This window comes from Leuciscus leuciscus (genome assembly GCF_965113295.1).
Source record: "Leuciscus leuciscus genome assembly, chromosome: 3".
Lineage (NCBI taxonomy): Eukaryota > Metazoa > Chordata > Actinopteri > Cypriniformes > Leuciscidae > Leuciscus > Leuciscus leuciscus.
In genome coordinates, this window is record NC_138727.1 from 52,451,962 (window position 1) to 52,470,282 (window position 18,321).

At 37.5% G+C, this 18,321-nt stretch overlaps 1 protein-coding gene across 1 annotated transcript in view; it reads left to right on the plus strand.

The window, feature by feature from the left end:
• LOC309493633 (uncharacterized protein) overlaps nt 1–18,321 on the plus strand; it is a 454,994-nt gene that overhangs the window by 355,112 nt on the left and 81,561 nt on the right. The window contains exons 17-20 of the mRNA XM_082162779.1: nt 6,301–6,684; nt 6,769–6,825; nt 14,605–14,973; nt 15,058–15,114. Of these exons, the coding sequence (XP_082018905.1) occupies nt 6,301–6,684; nt 6,769–6,825; nt 14,605–14,973; nt 15,058–15,114 (867 nt within the window). The remainder of the gene's footprint in view (nt 1–6,300; nt 6,685–6,768; nt 6,826–14,604; nt 14,974–15,057; nt 15,115–18,321) is intronic.

The following is an 18,321-nucleotide window of genomic DNA, read 5'->3' on the forward strand; positions in this document are numbered from 1 at the left end:
ACTTGACTAAAACCTTTTTGCGTTTTCGTCGACTAAAACTTGACTAAAACTATGAAGTTTATAAGTGACTAAAATGTGACTAAAACTAAAAAGCATTTTCGTCCAAAAGACTAAGACTAAGACTAAAACTAAAAGGGCTGCCAAAAACAACACTGATTGAGTATAATATCTCTTTAAGTCAGCAGCGAGCAACAGATAATCTGAAGAACTTTAAAAATACATAGTGTAAAAAAAGGTTTTGAACTACTGCTCGATTTAAACCAACACAGACATCAAGATTCAGCGTATGAATCTCAACAACGGTGACAATCAACACAATAATCAGATAAAACTCTGAACATCACAAAACAAGCTACTAAAAAGCTGCAACAAAAACAACATCAAAAATAAAAGCAGATATAATAATAAAAGAAAATACTAAGGCAATTCAGCATAATGTATTCCTGCTGCAATGCATGCTGGGAGATACTGATGAGTTTTGATTGGAGGCTCCATCAAGTGCACTGCACTTTTATCATCACCATTGTTGAGATTCATACGCTGACGCTGACGTTTTTTACCGTAAATTTCACAGGGTTTTTTTATACATTGTGTTTTTTTGCCCGTAAATTTAAATCCCGTAAAACATAAAAGGTTGCTACCTTATTTTTTACGGTAAAATACTGGCAACCACAGCTGCCGGTTTTTTACCGTAAATTTCACAGGTTTTTTTTAACAGTGTAGACCCTAGCGCTATTTAAAAACTAGGACGGTATAATAATATAATGTAAATGTCTCACGTGAAGATGATGGTTTAAACCATAATTTTATCAAATCAAGTCAATTCATGTGAATACTGTCGTATATGAACAAAGAGAAGACCTAGAGTTCACTAACATTACAGCTAACTGTAGGAAACAGATATCCGGGGGAAAGTGTAAAGAAAACGGCATACAAAACATTACAATCACACCCGGCAATACGATAAGTGTTACGCTAGTGATGTTAAAAATTGTAAAAAATTTCAAAACAGGGTGTTTCAGAAGAAATGCAAAGATGCCTAAAAACAATGGTGTCCAAAATGTTACGTGCTAATACTTGCTCTTGTTTCAGAGTCGGTATGCTCCGGTGAAAACTGTGTGAACTTTGATGAGGCCGACAACAATAGCGCTGTTAAACATGCGGTACAATAACAATGTTCAATATAAACAAGAATCCTGCACTGTTAGACCTTACCGGGTTTTTTTACAGTAAAATACTGGCAACACTGTTGCCAGTAAAATACTGTTAATTGTACAGTTCTTTACTGTAGTCTAGTTTGTTTCTGTAAAAATGCACTAAATTCTAATTCAAATGAACTAATTACACTTGCAGAAACCGACTGCCTTAAATTGACCAACTGTCATTTAAATGTATGAACTAAAATTTATAATGCATTAATAATGTGAGCAAAGTAAAACTGTGAACTTCTTTCATTTGAGACCACTAAAAAACTATTGTACATAAAAAGATTTCCACTGGACCAGCAACTACACAGTCACTGTCTGTTAAATAAAGCAACATGCAGCATATCATCAATGTTTGTAGATCTTCTCCTGGACTGAAGCACAGGCTCTACTCTTCTGCACAATGGTGACCCAAAAAATTAATTTTACAGTAAACTACTGGCAACAGTGTTGCCAGTATAAATAAATAACTTACAGTTTATTACTGTTAAAATACATTTTGTGGGTGTGTCTTTTTATCTTACACTGTTAACCCTTTCAACCCCACAGGAAATCCACACTACAATGAGTAAAAAGTAACATTGAGACAGTGTTGCAGTGAGATAATTAAGGGAATATGTAAGTGATTGTTGAGCATTAGTGATGAACACCTGCTGTTAACAAGCAGAATCACTGAAGGAAAGAGAAACACAAGAACAGAAAATAGAGAAACACAATAACTACGACTGACTTCCAGCCATTACACATTATTACACTTATTATTAACCAGTATGACTTTATTTCTGTCATACAGAAGTTGTTATTGAAAATGTTTGTTTGAAGTTACCATTATAGAGATCAGTGTTTGCTTTAGTTGGGATGTTGATGCTAAAACATTCATTTTTCTTTTGCTGCTTGAGCTGTGTTTTTGCAAGTCACACTTGTGCGCACACAGTTTATGAATGATTGTGGTTGTAATGCTTATGATGACAAAATCATCATATTGCCTGTTCATTCACTAAGGAATTAGTTCTTATTCATTCAGAGTTTTATCCTCGATCAAAAGTGTTACATTAGCACCACTGTGAAACTATAGCAATAAATTGCTATGACTCTTTTTTTTAACACATCATGCATAAACCAAAAAAAACAGAGCTACACTATGTTTTAGAAACACAGAGATATCACAATTTAGCACATTAATCTCAACAATGGTGGCAATATTTCTTTTTTTTATTATTATTCATGCAGCAGTGCATGCTGGGAGTTTTATATTATCCTGGAACCCAGCATGCATTGCGACATGAAACTTTTCACCATTGTTGAGATTCATGTGCTGATTGATGATATCTGTGTGTGTCTAAGTCTAGCAGGAGTAAAACAAAATTGAATGCACTATATGATTGTTATTTTTCAGAAGACCTGATAACAGAAATATTAATTTCATTTTGTAGATACACAGATTTATGCTAAATATGACATACCCATAATTTCAATGAATATATACAGGAATAATCTGAAAATCAGATAGTCCAAGATGATTGTGACATCATCACAAAAGAATAAAAACACCTGATCATCTTCCTCTTGACTTTTTCTTGCCATAACAAATGTGTTTTATAAACTCACTGTTACAGCAGCCAGAGAGAGATGAAAGGTAAGAAGTTAAGGGACAAGAGACCAACTAAAGCAAATACTGATCTTCATCATGGTGACAACAAATTTTATTATTAACTAAATCTTTGTTAATTCTCAACAAGAACTTTTGTACATGTATGAAAGAAATAATCGTAAACTGGTTTGTAAACTGGTTTCACACTCAGTGGCTGGAAGTCAGTTGTAGTTCTTGTGTTTCTGTTCTTGTTTCTCTGTCCAAATTTTATTATTAACTAAATCTTTGTTAATTCTCAACAAGAACTTTTGTACATGTATGAAAGAAATAATCGTAAACTGGTTTGTAAACTGGTTTCACACTCAGTGGCTGGAAGTCAGTTGTAGTTCTTGTGTTTCTGTTCTTGTTTCTCTGTCCTTCAGTGATTCTGCTTATCAGGTGTTCATCAGTTTCTCAATTCACTCACTTCTTTTCATTCACTCTGTCAAGGGGACTATATTAGTGAACTAATGTAGGGAATAGTGAATGAGGGTATAGGGTGTGATTGGGAAAACAGCCTCTGAGTGTCGATTTTGAGCACTGTTCATTTACAGTATATTCCTGTAGGCTATTTTTGTTTTCTACGGTATATTACTGTTTTAATGGAAAATGGTATGATACTGTCTGAATTACGCCTTTTTTTACAGCAAGGTTTACAGTGTGCTCTAATGCGACTAATTCTAACCAACTCTAATTGTTTCACATATAACTGTTGATTGTTAGATGAATTATCTAACAACTGAAATTGACGATAGGTTAAAATATTTTTATTTTTATATGTTAAATATTCCTTTCCCACCTTTCACGTAAAAATACCACGTATCAACTGTAATTCATTAGCTTAACCATGTTGTTTAGTGACACACACAAAATAACTGTCTAATAATAACAAAATAAGTGTAATAGTTAGACGAGTTTGAAGTGTAATACTCATCTTTCACGTCAATGTTTCGTAGACATGCCAGAAAGATGTTCTAAAAGAAATATGTTTAGTCTTAAACACTCTCATGTAGAATGACTGTCATTTAATTCTCTTTATGCAATATTTGTTCGTGTTTTTCATAAATTCCTATGAACATGTTTGACCATGCTCAGAGACTGTATCAGCACCCCTTAATGTTCAAGGGTACCTTTTGGAACATGACTACATAATTTAATTTAAAGTACCTCATACCTCAACACACACATTGTTGTCATGAGTGTAGAAAGTTAACACCTTAAAGATTGTATCAGCGATTTTCAGGCCCAAACATAAATGATCACATTCATCTAATCTTTCCTAACGATCCGCTAGCTGCTTTTTTGACGGCATGCTTATGGGGTGGGCAGCTAGCGGATCGTTAGGAAAGATTAGATGAATGTGATCATTTATGTTTGGGCCTGTCATATGGTCAACCAGCTTTCCAAATAAATCTAACATCCTGTCCATTTGCTGCTGAGACTTTTGGAGCCAAGCATTACCCCTTTCATTTTCTTCCTTCTGTGTTTTCTCTAGCCGCTCACATAAGTCTTTAAGATAATCTACACTCTCCCTCTTCCTCTTTCTCTTTCCTGGTCTGACATCAGTTGATGTACCTGGTTGATCACTTGGGGGGTCTGCTGTCTCAGTATCCGAGCCTGTTGGAGAATTTACTTCAACCTTAACCTCACTGACAGGTGTTTGGGCTCTCTCTACGCTACTGTGTCCAGATGAGAATATATAGACTGGCCTGACTGAGGGTCTCTGGCCAATGGCTTCATGCATGGCTGCATAGAAAATCCATGAGGCAGCAGTGACCTCTCCTGCATCTGTCCCTGACCCAGTTTTTGGCAGTGTTAAGTCCTTTGTAAATTGTAATAGTTATTAACGGGGAAATTAACATTATTTACATGGGTTTACATACTAAACAGTCATTACGTAAGGGATAATAGCGAGGCGGTTGTTATCGAATAACAACCCCGACAGGCTGAACTGGACTCCGACGCGAAGTGGATGGGTCTTGAATCAGCCCGAAGGGGTTGAAATTCACTATAACAACCGCCTCCCTATACATTATCCCGCTTATTACATGGCTACCTACAAAATAAATCAGTAATTTGACACAAAATATTGATTTAAAAAGGAGTTTATTGATTTAAAAACGATTGTTGTATTATCAATGCAATATAAGAATTACAAAACATGTGAAAGTGCAATTACCTTGTACTTTTTCTTCAGATTTTCCCACTTCGTTTTACACTGCTGCTGAGTCACTTTCCCCTCCAGCCCCATAATTTTGATAATTTCACTGAAAGACACACATTCATCCATTAGATCACTTTGCAATGAAGCCCTTACTTTCAAATAAAAAACTTGTCTGCTCATGTTTATGGTCATGTTAACTTACTCATATCCCTGGCTAGAGGCATTTCTGTGCCCCGTGAATAGCCGCTCATTCTCTCCCCTAAACTTTATAAAATTGAAAGTCTCCTCGTCGGACCCTGACAAAAGAAAGTGAAATCATTGTATCATCATGAATTATGTTATTATCGCTCATATTCTGATAAAAAAAACTATTTTCACTTACACTTAAAAATAAATTTCTTCTCCATTTGTTTTTCCTCTTGCCGGCCGGCTTCTTTTTTCTTCTGAGTTTTCCCGGCGTCCGACCATAGCAACCGTTTTGCTCCCTCATTGGTTAGCTGTTCGAAACGTCACAACACTACAAGGATTCTGGGTAATAGCCTATAGCAAAGTGAGCTCTGATGCGCACTTGCGAAAGGGGTGCATTAAGTGCGCTGATGATCACCCCTGGAGAACACCATTAGAGGATCGGGACACCCTACGGTCTTGCACCCCTTAGCGAGAACACACATTGAGGGGCACAAGGGCGGAAGTGCGGATATTGGGACAGGGCCAGACTGTCACTGAGTGAACGACAGATCTCTGTCTCTCTCTCTCAATAGTGCTAGTTTAGAGTCAGACCCGATCAAACCACTGATACAGTGTTGCTGAGGACACTACTGGAATAAAACACTTCACATGCTGCAGAGAAACTCAATTATTTTCTGTAAAATAAAATACTGCTGTTTTAGTGAAATCTTTTTTTATTTTATTTTATTTTTATTTATTTATTTTTTTGCATTTGAAATATTGAGGAAACTGAATGTCAGATGTTACTTTAATATTAGTTTATGGATTCCCGCTGAAAACCTGGCAATGGCAATTTTGCAATGGTCATTTTTAGACCAAGAAAATGGAAATAAAATCTTAAAAAATAGTAATAATAATAATATGTACATGATTATACTGGTATGTAACGTGTTGATGTTTAAATAATGTTTAAATGCATTTGAAAAAATATTGTGGATCGAAATGAATCGCTCCGAATTAGCAAAAGAAGAAGAAGAAAAAAAGTAATGTCTAAAGCTGCACTTTTGGTTACATTTTGTAATAAAACATGTTTTTCAGAAACTTGTTAATTGCTTAATATATTTTCATAACAGCTAATCTCTCTGCAGACCCCTGCTACAACTACACTGTGCTGAACAATACATGGAGATCCATCAATAATACAGATGCTTCAGTCAGATACTGTGACAGGTCTGTCTCCTGGAGCGGCTGGTATCGTCTCTTCATTAACAGCATGAGCGCTCATATCCCAGACACATGTGTTGCTCAGTCCAGATGTGGCACTAATATCCCACTGTGGATACGTGGTGGACACCCAACAGTAACAGATGGAGTCGTCACTCGAGATGTCTGCGGTAACGCTTACAGTTACTGCTGCTATTACGGGTCTTTTCCCATTAAAGTCAAAGCCTGTCCAGACAATTATTATGTCTATGAGCTGGTTAGACCAACTTTCTGCAATCTTGCATACTGTGCAGGTAATTATATTCACATGAGCTCTTTCTACACATTCATGATATTTGTGTTTCTGTTCATTAATCACTATTCATCCAAACTTTCAGACACTGGCAGCATTAACACCAGCCCTACAACTGTCACACCAGTGACCATCTCACCTGGTAATGTTACACACTGTGTCTCAGTATCCACACCTCAAAACATTGTGTTCATCCGCGCTGTGCTGTGTCGAAGCACAACTCACATAAAGTTGATAATTCCGCGAATAACTGCAATTGCAGATTTCAAACAGAGATGGCGACAAAGAGGAAAAACTGCGGACTGCAGCTTTAATAAATGTTTATTTTATAATAAACCACAAAGCTTCCCAGCAACGTGAAAAATGTCCATTTATACATTTATCAAATGTCCAAAATGTTTCTTTGAAGGGTTAGTGTGATGTCCCTGAAACATTCTTTCACTTTACTTAACTTTAGTTTACTTTAGTTGTGCTCGTGACACTTGATGTTTAAGTTTCAGGCTTTTTCAGGAGTTTTCAGAAAACGTCACCATTGTTGTGTTTCATATGCCGAATGTTGATGTGTGTGAGTGTATAAGCGACACTAAACAAGTTTTAAACAAAGTTAGCAATGACAGTGTTATTTCAACACTCTCTGACATCATCATTCAGCATCTGAAACACAGCAATAAAGTTACAATCAATCTTTATAATTTCAGCTGAGTTTAATACTTCTCAATAATGCTTCAATTCCGTCAGTCAACAATTACAGAAAAAGCAGTTGTTGGACAGTAAAGCTGCCATGTTGATCTGATTTACCAATGTAGAAATGTTTTCTGAAAACTTAAAAAAAAAATATATATATATATATATATATATATATATATATATATATATATATATATATATATATATATATATATATATATATATATTAGAGGTGGGCATAGATTAATTTTTTTAATCTAGATTAATCTAGATTAATTTTGAAATTAATCTAGATTAATCTAGATTAAAATGGCTCATTTGAATTCTGCCGAAGGCATTCAGAATATGTGTGCTACCCAAATAATGACTATAAAAGTAAGTCTTTGAGAACGGGTTTCTCAAGCCAGGTGGCACATTAGACCAGGGGCTCATCTCCTGTTTCCAAAATGCATCACAAACTGCTTGAGAAAGCTGTTCTACTCATAGACTGTAAAAGGTTACTACTGTACTGTTACCGTCCGTAGGCAACATTAGGTAGGCCTATGTTATTATCAACTACTATAGGCTATCAATTAGGGATGGGCGATATGGCCTAAAATCTATATTGTGATATACATTGCAGCCTCTTACGATAACGATATACAGTATATTATAATAAAACCATTTCAGAACAGATTACACAGACCCATGCTAAACAACTGCTAAATGTATTTTTTTTTAAAGGGTGTATGTAGTTTTGAGAACATATATTGTGCAAAACTGTAAGTATACAACATAATTTTGCAGATAAATAAAATTTAAGTACACTAGCTGCAGAGACTTAAGTAGGTCTAATGTTTATTATGGCTTGGAGTTTATGAAACCCCAAATTTAAAATTAGAATATTGTCTAACTGATGTCTTTTCAGTTAAAAAGAAACACAACAACGATTCTTAAAATCGAGATTATGTGCTACACCACTAAGATATATTGGAATGGGAATAATACGCGCGCGCTGGTATTCAGTGATATCATGTTTCGTTTTGAATTTGAGGTGGTCGAACGGATTAGTCGTGTGTTAACTTACCGAACTGTTACCCCACACACTCTGTATATAGTTTGCTGCTGCTCGTCTGACGGCTTAAACCCGAACCAAGTCCAAATAATGGATGTTGCACCGATCTTTTTCACCAGCTTTCACTTTCAGCCGTGTTTACTTAAGATGACGACGAATATGCGTTGCAGCCGGGTTTACCTCGCGGCCGCGGGTAGATTGCGTCATCATAGCTTGTGTAGTATATAGAGCCATCTCCCAACCCAACTTGGAGAATAGATTAACGGCGATATTTTTTTTATCGCGCGATAAGAGTCTCGCGTTAACGCAGCACGTTAACGCCGATAACGGCCCACCACTAATATATATATATATAAAGTAACTTAACAATTGTCAAGAGCCTGGGTAATCATTCATTTTTAATAAAGATATGCTGTGGTAAATTTGAACATTGAATACATGCAGAATAAGAATAAAAATCACAGACATTTCATGCAGGGTTAGGTTATGAATATTTGCCTCAAAAGTCCTGGAAATGTATTTATAGAAATGTATGAAACCTGTAGATTGTTCTCAGGAGTGTCTGGCTGTCATTCACTGTACAGTTCCACAATTCATAGTCAGAAACAGTCCTTGTGTTTTTAATGATAAAGAACTATAAAATGTATGTAACAATATTAGCTCAAAGGGGAAATATTAATAAGAATCCATAATTACCAATTATGATTAATTATTAATATTTGGGTCAGTTAATTAGATTAACTTTGAGGTAAGCCAAATTAATATTACAATCAATTAATCAGTTCCAACGAACTCTTTGGTTATTCATTTATTCTAAGGAAAGTGTATCTTTCATGGTCACTGAAAAATAATTATCCCTTATCATGCACAGCAATTAGAGGATACTGTAACAGGATCAAGATCGTAAAAGGGACTTTGTATGCAAACAGAGGATCAGAAACCAAATTCATAATTGTGCACAAGTTTTATTAACTAAATCACAAACATAACTAAACTAAACAAACAAACAACATACATACATTCATCCATACATACATGCATAGCTAAAGTGGTGAGTGTTATGGAACCGGATGCAGGAAATAGAACTATGGAGCAAGATCTATTTCAGTATGAAAAGAACCATCATCTTATTTCAGAGCACCTCATTAAATTGATACTTGCAAGTCGGTTGCAGTGGATACAATTCTTGAAGTGGTTGAAATTGGAGTGCGTTGATAGGTCCCTGAGTGTCAAAAGTCACTGGTGCAAGTTGCCGTTGTGTGGTTCCGACGCTGTTGTGGGTCGGAGCTCGCATGGTGGCTTCGATCACATGGCTGTTGTGAGTCGCCTGGCCTGCTGAGGGCACGCTGGACGTCCCGTGGCATCCTGAAGTGCAGAGAAGGCCAAGAGTTGATGGTTGCCAGTTCAGTGATGGTAGGTTTGCAGTTTTGCAGTCTGAAGAAAAGTCTTACTAGGCAAGGCAGACGGCATCAGGCCTGTTGGGCCCTGGGCCCCAGTGGTGGGTGAGGGGGTCCCCCCCCCCCTAAACGTGAGGAGTACAGTGGAGGCCAGCAGCACTAGCACAAAAAAGGTGGGCTGATCTAGTGGAAAGGCCTTTTTAAAGCTTGACAAAGGACAACCCTATGCAGGCTGGCTCACCCAATGAGAAGGGTGGAATTTCTGGCGGGAGTTTCCTTTTTGTGGAAGATTTACAAGCCTTTGTCTAAAGCGTGCTCACTCTGACTGACATGCTGAATTGGTGTTTGATGACACAACTATCCTGGTTGGGGGGGATGGGCCACAGATCCCAGAGTGAAATTTGGAGATTTTTATGGTACATATACCAAATAATGGTGTCTGATTTGGTCTCATTCGTTACACTGTTAGACCTTACCGGGTTTTTTACTCATTCATCCCTCATTCATCTCTCATTCATCCCTCATTCATCCCTCATTCATCTCTCATTCATCCCTCATTCATCCCTCATTCATCCCTAATTCATCTCTCATTCATCCCTCATTAATCTCTCATTCATCCCTCAATGATCTCTCATTCATCCCTCATTCATCCCTCATTCATCTCATTCATTTCTCATTCATCTCTCATTCATCCCTCATTCATCCCTCATTCATCCCTCATTCATCCCTCATTCATCTCTCATTCATCCCTCATTCATCCCTCATTCATCCCTCATTCATCTCTCATTCATCCCTCATTCATCCCTCATTCATCCCTCATTCATCTCTCATTCATCCCTCATTAATCTCTCATTCATCCCTCAATGATCTCTCATTCATCCCTCATTCATCCCTCATTCATCTCATTCATTTCTCATTCATCTCTCATTCATCCCTCATTCATCCCTCATTCATCTCTCATTCATCCCTCATTCATCTCTCATCCCTCTCTCATTCATCTCTCATTCATCCCTCATTCATCTCTCATTCATCTCTCATTCATCCCTCATTCATCTCTCATTCATCTCTCATCCCTCTCTCATTCATCTCTCATTCATCTCTCATTCATCCCTCATTCATCTCTCATTCATCCCTCATTCATCTCTCATTCATCCCCCATTCATCTCTCATTAATCTCTCATTCATCCCTCTTTCATCCCTCATTCATCCCACATTCATCTCATTCATCTCTCATTCATCTCTCATTCATCTCTTATTCATCCCTCATTCATCCCTCATTCATCTCTCATTCATCTCTCATTCATCCCTCATTCATCCCTCATTCATCTCTCATTCATCCCTCATTCATCCCTCATTCATCCCTCATTCATCCCTCATTAATATCTCATTCATCCCTCATTCATCCCTCAATGATCTCTCATTCATCCCTCATTCATCTCATTCATCTCTCATTCATCTCTCATTCATCTCTCATTCATCCCTCATTCATCCCTCATTCATCCCTCATTCATCTCTCATTCATCCCTCATTCATCTCTCATTCATCTCTCATTCATCCCTCATTAATCTCTCATTCATCCCCATTCATCTCTCATTCATCTCTCATTCATCCCTCATTCATCCCTCATTCTCTCATTCATCTCTCATTCATCCCTCATTCATCCCTCATTCATATCATTCATCTCTTATTCATCTCTCATTCATCCCTCATTCATCTCTCATTCATCTCTCATTCATCCCTCATTAATCTCTCATTCATCCCTCATTCATCCCTCATTCATCTCTCATTCATCCCTCATTCATCCCTCATTCATCTCTCATTCATCACTCATTCATCTCTCATTCATCCCTCATTTATCCCTCATTCATCTCTCATTCATCTCATTCATCCCTCATTCATCTCATTCATCTCTTATTCATCTCTCATTCATCTCATTCATCTCTCATTCATCTCTCATTCATCTCTCATTCATCCCTCATTCATCTCTCATTCATCCCTCATTCATCTCTCATTCATCCCTCATTCATCCCTCATTCATCCCTCATTCATCTCTCATTCATCTCTTATTCGTCTCTCATCCCTCTCTCATTCATCTCTCATTCATTCCTCATTAATCTCTCATTCATCCCCCATTCATCTCTCATTCATCTCTCATTCATCCCTCATTCATCTCTCATTCATCTCTCATTCATCCCTCATTCATCTCTCATTCATCTCTCATTCATCCCTCATTAATCTCTCATTCATCCCCCATTCATCGCTCATTCATCTCTCATTCATCCTTCATTCATCTCTCATTCATCCCTCATTAATCTCTCATTCATCCCTCATTCATCCCTCATTCATCTCATTCATCTCTCATTCATCCCTCATTCATCCCTCAGTCATCCCTCATACATCTCATTCATCTCTCATTAATCTCTCATTCATCTCTCATTCATCTCTCATTCATCTCATTCATCTCATTCATCTCTCATTCATCTCTCATTAATCTCTCATTCATCTCTCATTCATCTCTCATTCATCCCTCATTCATCCCTCATTCATCTCATTCATCTCTCATTCATCCCTCATTCATCCCTCATTCATCCCTCATTCATCTCTCATTCATCTCTCATTCATCCCTCATTCATCCCTCATTCATCCCTCATTCATCTCTTATTCATCTCTCATCCCTCTCTCATTCATCTCTCATTCATCCCTCATTCATCTCTCATTCATCTCTCATTCATCCCTCATTAATCTCTCATTCATCCCCCATTCATCTCTCATTCATCTCTCATTCATCCCTCATTCATCCCTCATTCATCTCTCATTCATCTCTCATTCATCCCTCATTCATCCCTCATTCATCTCTCATTCATCTCTCATTCATCTCTCATTAATCTCTCATTCATCCCCATTCATCCCTCATTCATCTCTCATTCATCCTTCATTCATCTCTCATTCATCCCCCATTCATCCCTCATTCATCTCTCATTCATCCCTCATTAATCTCTCATTCATCCCCCATTCATCTCTCATTCATCTCTCATTCATCCCTCATTAATCTCTCATTCATCTCTCATTCATCCCTCATTCATCCCTCATACATCTCATTCATCTCTCATTCATCTCTCATTCATCTCTCATTAATCTCTCATTCATCTCTCATTCATCTCTCATTCATCTCATTCATCTCTCATTCATCTCATTCATCTCTCATTCATCTCTCATTCATCTCTCATTCATCCCTCATTCATCCCTCATTCATCTCATTCATCTCTCATTCATCCCTCATTCATCTCTCATTCATCTATTATTCATCTCTCATTAATCTCTCATTCATCTCTCATTAATAATCTCTCATTCATCTCTCATTCATCTCATTCATCTCTCATTCATCCCTCATTCATCCCTCATTCATCTCATTCATCCCTCATTCATCCCTCATTCATCTCATTCATCTCTCATTTATCCCTCATTCATCCCTCATTCATCTCATTCATCTCTCATTCATCTCTCATTCATCTCTCATTAATCCCTCATTAATCCCTCATTCATCTCTCATTCATCTCATTCATCTCTCATTCATCTCTCATTCATCTCTCATTAATCTCTCATTCATCCCTCATTCATCTCTCATTCATCCCTTATTCACCCGCTCTGTACGGATGACGCATGAGTTCAGTTAGGCCTGTTATATGATTGGCCGGATTAAAAACACATCTGAAGGGATAATATATATATATTTTTTTTTTATCCTTTTATTTTGTGCTCAAAAACAACCCAAAATATTTACATACAAATTCAGGGTGATTTACAAATATGTGACAATTTGCAGGAAATATAAAATTATTTAAAAAAATTGTCACCTCGTTTTGCATATGGGAATAACATTTTGTGAATATCAATTAGGTTATGGATTTAGAAATTCTATTTTGTAAATATATTTATATTGAGACTATACATTTGTACTGGTGTTTTTATAATGTTTTTATAAGATATATTTAATTTAAAATATATAATATATGTACAATACAGTATATATAATGTGTTTTCATGAACATATTTATATTTAGACTTAGCCTGGGAAAACCCAGACAACTTCCGGCAAATTTAGATTTGCTCTGCAAGTAGTCTGGCAAAGAGCTCATTCAAGGCCATTTCCATGCCGTGGAAATCACGGCACCAATCAGAAACGTTGAGGCGGGCTTTACACGATGACGATCGCTCTGATTGGTTTTAGGTCTAGCCTATCCAATTGTGCCCAGAGGCATTTGAGCGACGTCCACTCCGTTGGTGAAGCGCACCAACTTTTAAATGCATTATTATATTCAAATTGCAAACACATCAGGACAGTCTCCATGAAAGACCCACTGGCAGATGAACATGCTACTACATTTCTCTCCGAAACGGTAGGGAATTAAATTAGATTTAATAGAGGATTTTAACTGTGACAAGATGATTGATAGGGCAGTTTACGTGACAGGATGCACGCGACAGATCCGTCCGATAAAGATGATGAAGTAGTATGTCCAAAAGTTGCCTACTTTTTTGCTACACATTCAAAAGTAAATACATTTTCTTCACAAAAAGAGTACTTTTATGGCGTAGTGTAACATAGGCGAATTGCGCCGAGAGGCATTTGATTGACGTCCGTTGGTGACGCCCCTTTGGAAATGATTTGTCTATGGAGCTTTGCCAGACCATAACTCAGTTACTACTGAGAATGGTCTGGTTTTAACCAGGCTAATTTAGACTATGACTTCATTGGTGTTTTCATAAGTTTATCTCTCTGCAGACCCCTGCTACAACTACACTGTGCTGAACAATCCATGGAGATCCATCAGTAATGCACATGCTTCAGTCATAAACTGTGACGCGTCTGTCTCCTGGAGCGGCTGGTATCGTCTCTTCATTAACAACACTAGCGCTCATATCCCAGACACATGTGTTTTATATGGTAGATGTGGCACTGATATCGCACTGTGGATATGTGGTGGACACCCAACAGTATCAGATGGAGTCGTCACTCGAGATGTCTGCGGTGATGGTGATGGTTACTGCTACTATTACGGGTCTTTTCCCATTAAAGTCAAAGCCTGTCCGGGCAATTATTATGTCTATGAGCTGGTTAGACCGACTCACTGCAATCTTGCATACTGTGCAGGTAATTATATTCACATGAGCTCTTTCTACACATTCATGATATTTGTGTCTCTGTTCATTAATCACTATTCATCCAAACTTTCAGACACTGACAGCATTAACACCAGCCCTACAACTGTCACACCAGTGACCATCTCACCTGGTAATGTTACACACATTAACCATTTAATCAATAGTCGAGTACAGAATGCATGTGCACACAAAGTACAAGACAATGTTTCAAGCTCAAAGACTGGACAGACTCACTGTACTGGACATTATTCAGTTATTCACGCTTCAACCCCTAATTGATAATGCTGCTTTTGAGAAAAGTTCATGAAGAGATAACAGTTAACAGAGTTTGCACTTTGAATTAAATTAAAATGTAACAACTGACAAAATATTATATATATAAATATATAAATAACTTTTACTTACACTGGCCTGTTTGTTTGAGAACACAGCAAACACTGCATACCATTCACAGTGATGGTGAGTGTCGGCACGCTCTTATAAAATGATGTGTTGAAAACAACACAACCTGTAGAAAGAGATGTAAAAAAAGTACACGTTGTGTAGATTTTCACACATGTTGTGTAGATTTTCACACATGTTGTCTAGATTTTAACACAGTAGTGTGTGTGCTCAGGGACAATACATGTTGTGTCAAATTTAACCTGTGTCGTTTCTTAACACATCTCTGCTGTTTATAAGGACTACACACATTTTGTGTTACCTTTAACACAACTAATATGTTATTCCTCTTACACAGAAGTGTGTTGAACCTTTTACACACTAATGTGTTATAGTTACACAACTTGTGTCAGATATGTGTTGATGTGACTGTAGTCGGTGTGTATTTGCCAGAGTTACTTCCTGTGTTTTTACAACTGAGTGTTTGGATGAACACTGAAACGTATTGTTCAAGGGGTGGTTCAGGATTTTGGACATCGGACCTCATTTCCAAGTTAGCCTGGGTGTTATTTATCAGTTGAGACAGTTTTCAAAATGTTTCATCCAGTCCTTCCAGCGCGAGTCAACGGTATCTGCTAGCCTGCCATTAAAAACAGTTTTACCCACTCCACAGTACACCAAAATCAAATAAATTATAACGCCAGACTATCGATGTAAATGTCTGTTGAGAGAATAATGTTAGAAATCAATGGTGTGATGTCACTGTGATCATCACATAATCTCACTGGTTGACTGGGTCAAGTATTAACTATACTGGAACTGACTAGTCAAATTGATCAGAATTATTTGGTTCTTCAGCAGTGGATTTACTAGAGCCTCATTGGAGCCGTATTTGTAATACATTTACGTATTTTTGTAGTTTTCTTCATCATCTTCAGAAAAGTTTAAAATAAATTCAACTAGATAAAAGCCTGACTTGACATTTTTTATGCTTAAGGATTGGTCAGGCAAATTGGCCAATATTTCTCATACTGTGCTGGTAAATATATTTACATTTGTATTTATTTGCATTTGTAAATTTGTCTGAATGTTTGGTGTGTGAGTGTGTTTGTGTCTCTAGATATATAAGAGTGTGTGAAACTCTCTTATACGTTTTTTTTATTTTTTTTATTTTTTTTTATTCTGATTGCAGCTATTAATCTTGTTTAGCACAGTGATTTATCACTGATAGTTTATGTGCTGGTAACATGAGTTCTGCTCCTAATGGAGAAACATCTTAACAGTTTAAAGTTAGACACTGACTTCCACTCGATCTAGACAAGATCAAAATGAATAAAATACAATATAAATGGATAGGACTTTATGAGACTATTTTCTAAACTTTTGTCTGACGCAGATGTATTGTATTATTGTCTTCATGCTGATTTCTGTCATTGCAGATATAAATATAACGCTGGAGGAAGGATGCACCGTAAGTTGAGTTTCTGAAATTGAAGTTTTATATTTTAACAATATAAGTGCATGGTCTAAAAGGGTCGTCTCTATTCTCTTAATGAATAATGGGTGTGTTTTGGGCGTAACCAGGGATGTAGTGGAGGCTAAACGCACGTAAACGCCGTTTACGCACCTCCCAAAATTCGGAAATAGCGTTTGCCCACCTCCAAAGTGAGTTTATCCACCTCTACATTGCGTTTATCCACCTCTAAATTTCACGTTATTTGAGCGGACTTTGCTTTTCCAGTGCGTGATTGCCGATCGGTACATGATTCGAGCATTTTGGCCGTTAACGACAGAGCAGAACGCGCAGCGCGCAAACACGGAGCAGAACATTGAGCAGAGAGCGCAGCGCGCCGACACACACACACACACACACTCACACACACACACACACACACACACACACACACACACGGAACAAAGAGAACGGCGCACACACGTAGCAGAAAACACACGCTCGTTAAGTTACTAAACAAGCTGCGCGAGAATGAAACTTGATCGCAGCCGCAACAGGAAATCATTAAAACGATGCAAAAGAAATTGATTTTTTTTATTCATTACAGGCAGCTGGTTTAATGTAGGGAGCATGTCAAAACCCAACTGTACAAGAGATTCAAAGGGAATCAAGCCTGCACCAGGTTAAAGCCTTTTCCCTGAACACTGATCCACATTTTTCTGATAGACCAAACAACTAATCAATTAATCGAGGAAATATTCAACAGATTAATCGACTATGAAAATAATCCCAAATCCCTAATCATTATGCACAAGTGCATTGCATTGGAAGCCCTGGATATAAGCCTCCCTCTCGATCTCTCTTAAATATTTTAGTTCTCTCTGTTTTGTCATTTAGTAAAGTTTATAGATTTCAGCCACATTTTTCCTTTTTGAGTCTCTTTAACAAGAACTTAAATTAATGTATGAATTGAATAGTGATTGTGTGACCTGTGATGAGGGAACACCAGTAATACCCTTGGTAGTACCATCAAATGATAGCCTATAGCGATGTTATCAGGATACACACCGGTAGGCAGTGGCCCACCTTACCCCGTGACCACGTCGTGGTCCACCGGAATTTATAGTTTACCCACCTCTTTTTTTACCACTACACCACTGGGCGTAACGTGCAACAAACCAATCAGAGTCTCATCTCCCATTCCCTTTAAAAGTCAGTTGCGCTCGCGTCATGGCGGATTCGCTATTTACATGACGGAATTTGGAAGTGGAAAGACTAAACGCTTCTCAAGAGAGGAAACGGATCTGCTCGTGCGCAAGGTTAAAGCGCAAGAACACCATCTACGGGACAAGTCGGATTCCACGTTATCTTTATGTACACAATATTAATCTTTTACGTTGTGATCCTTTTGTTTTTAATATTTGGCATGTTTGTGTGCTGCTGCGCGCCCCTGTGTGTGTAATAAGCAGAGTGTACTGCGTTGTGGACTTGCCTATAGGCTCA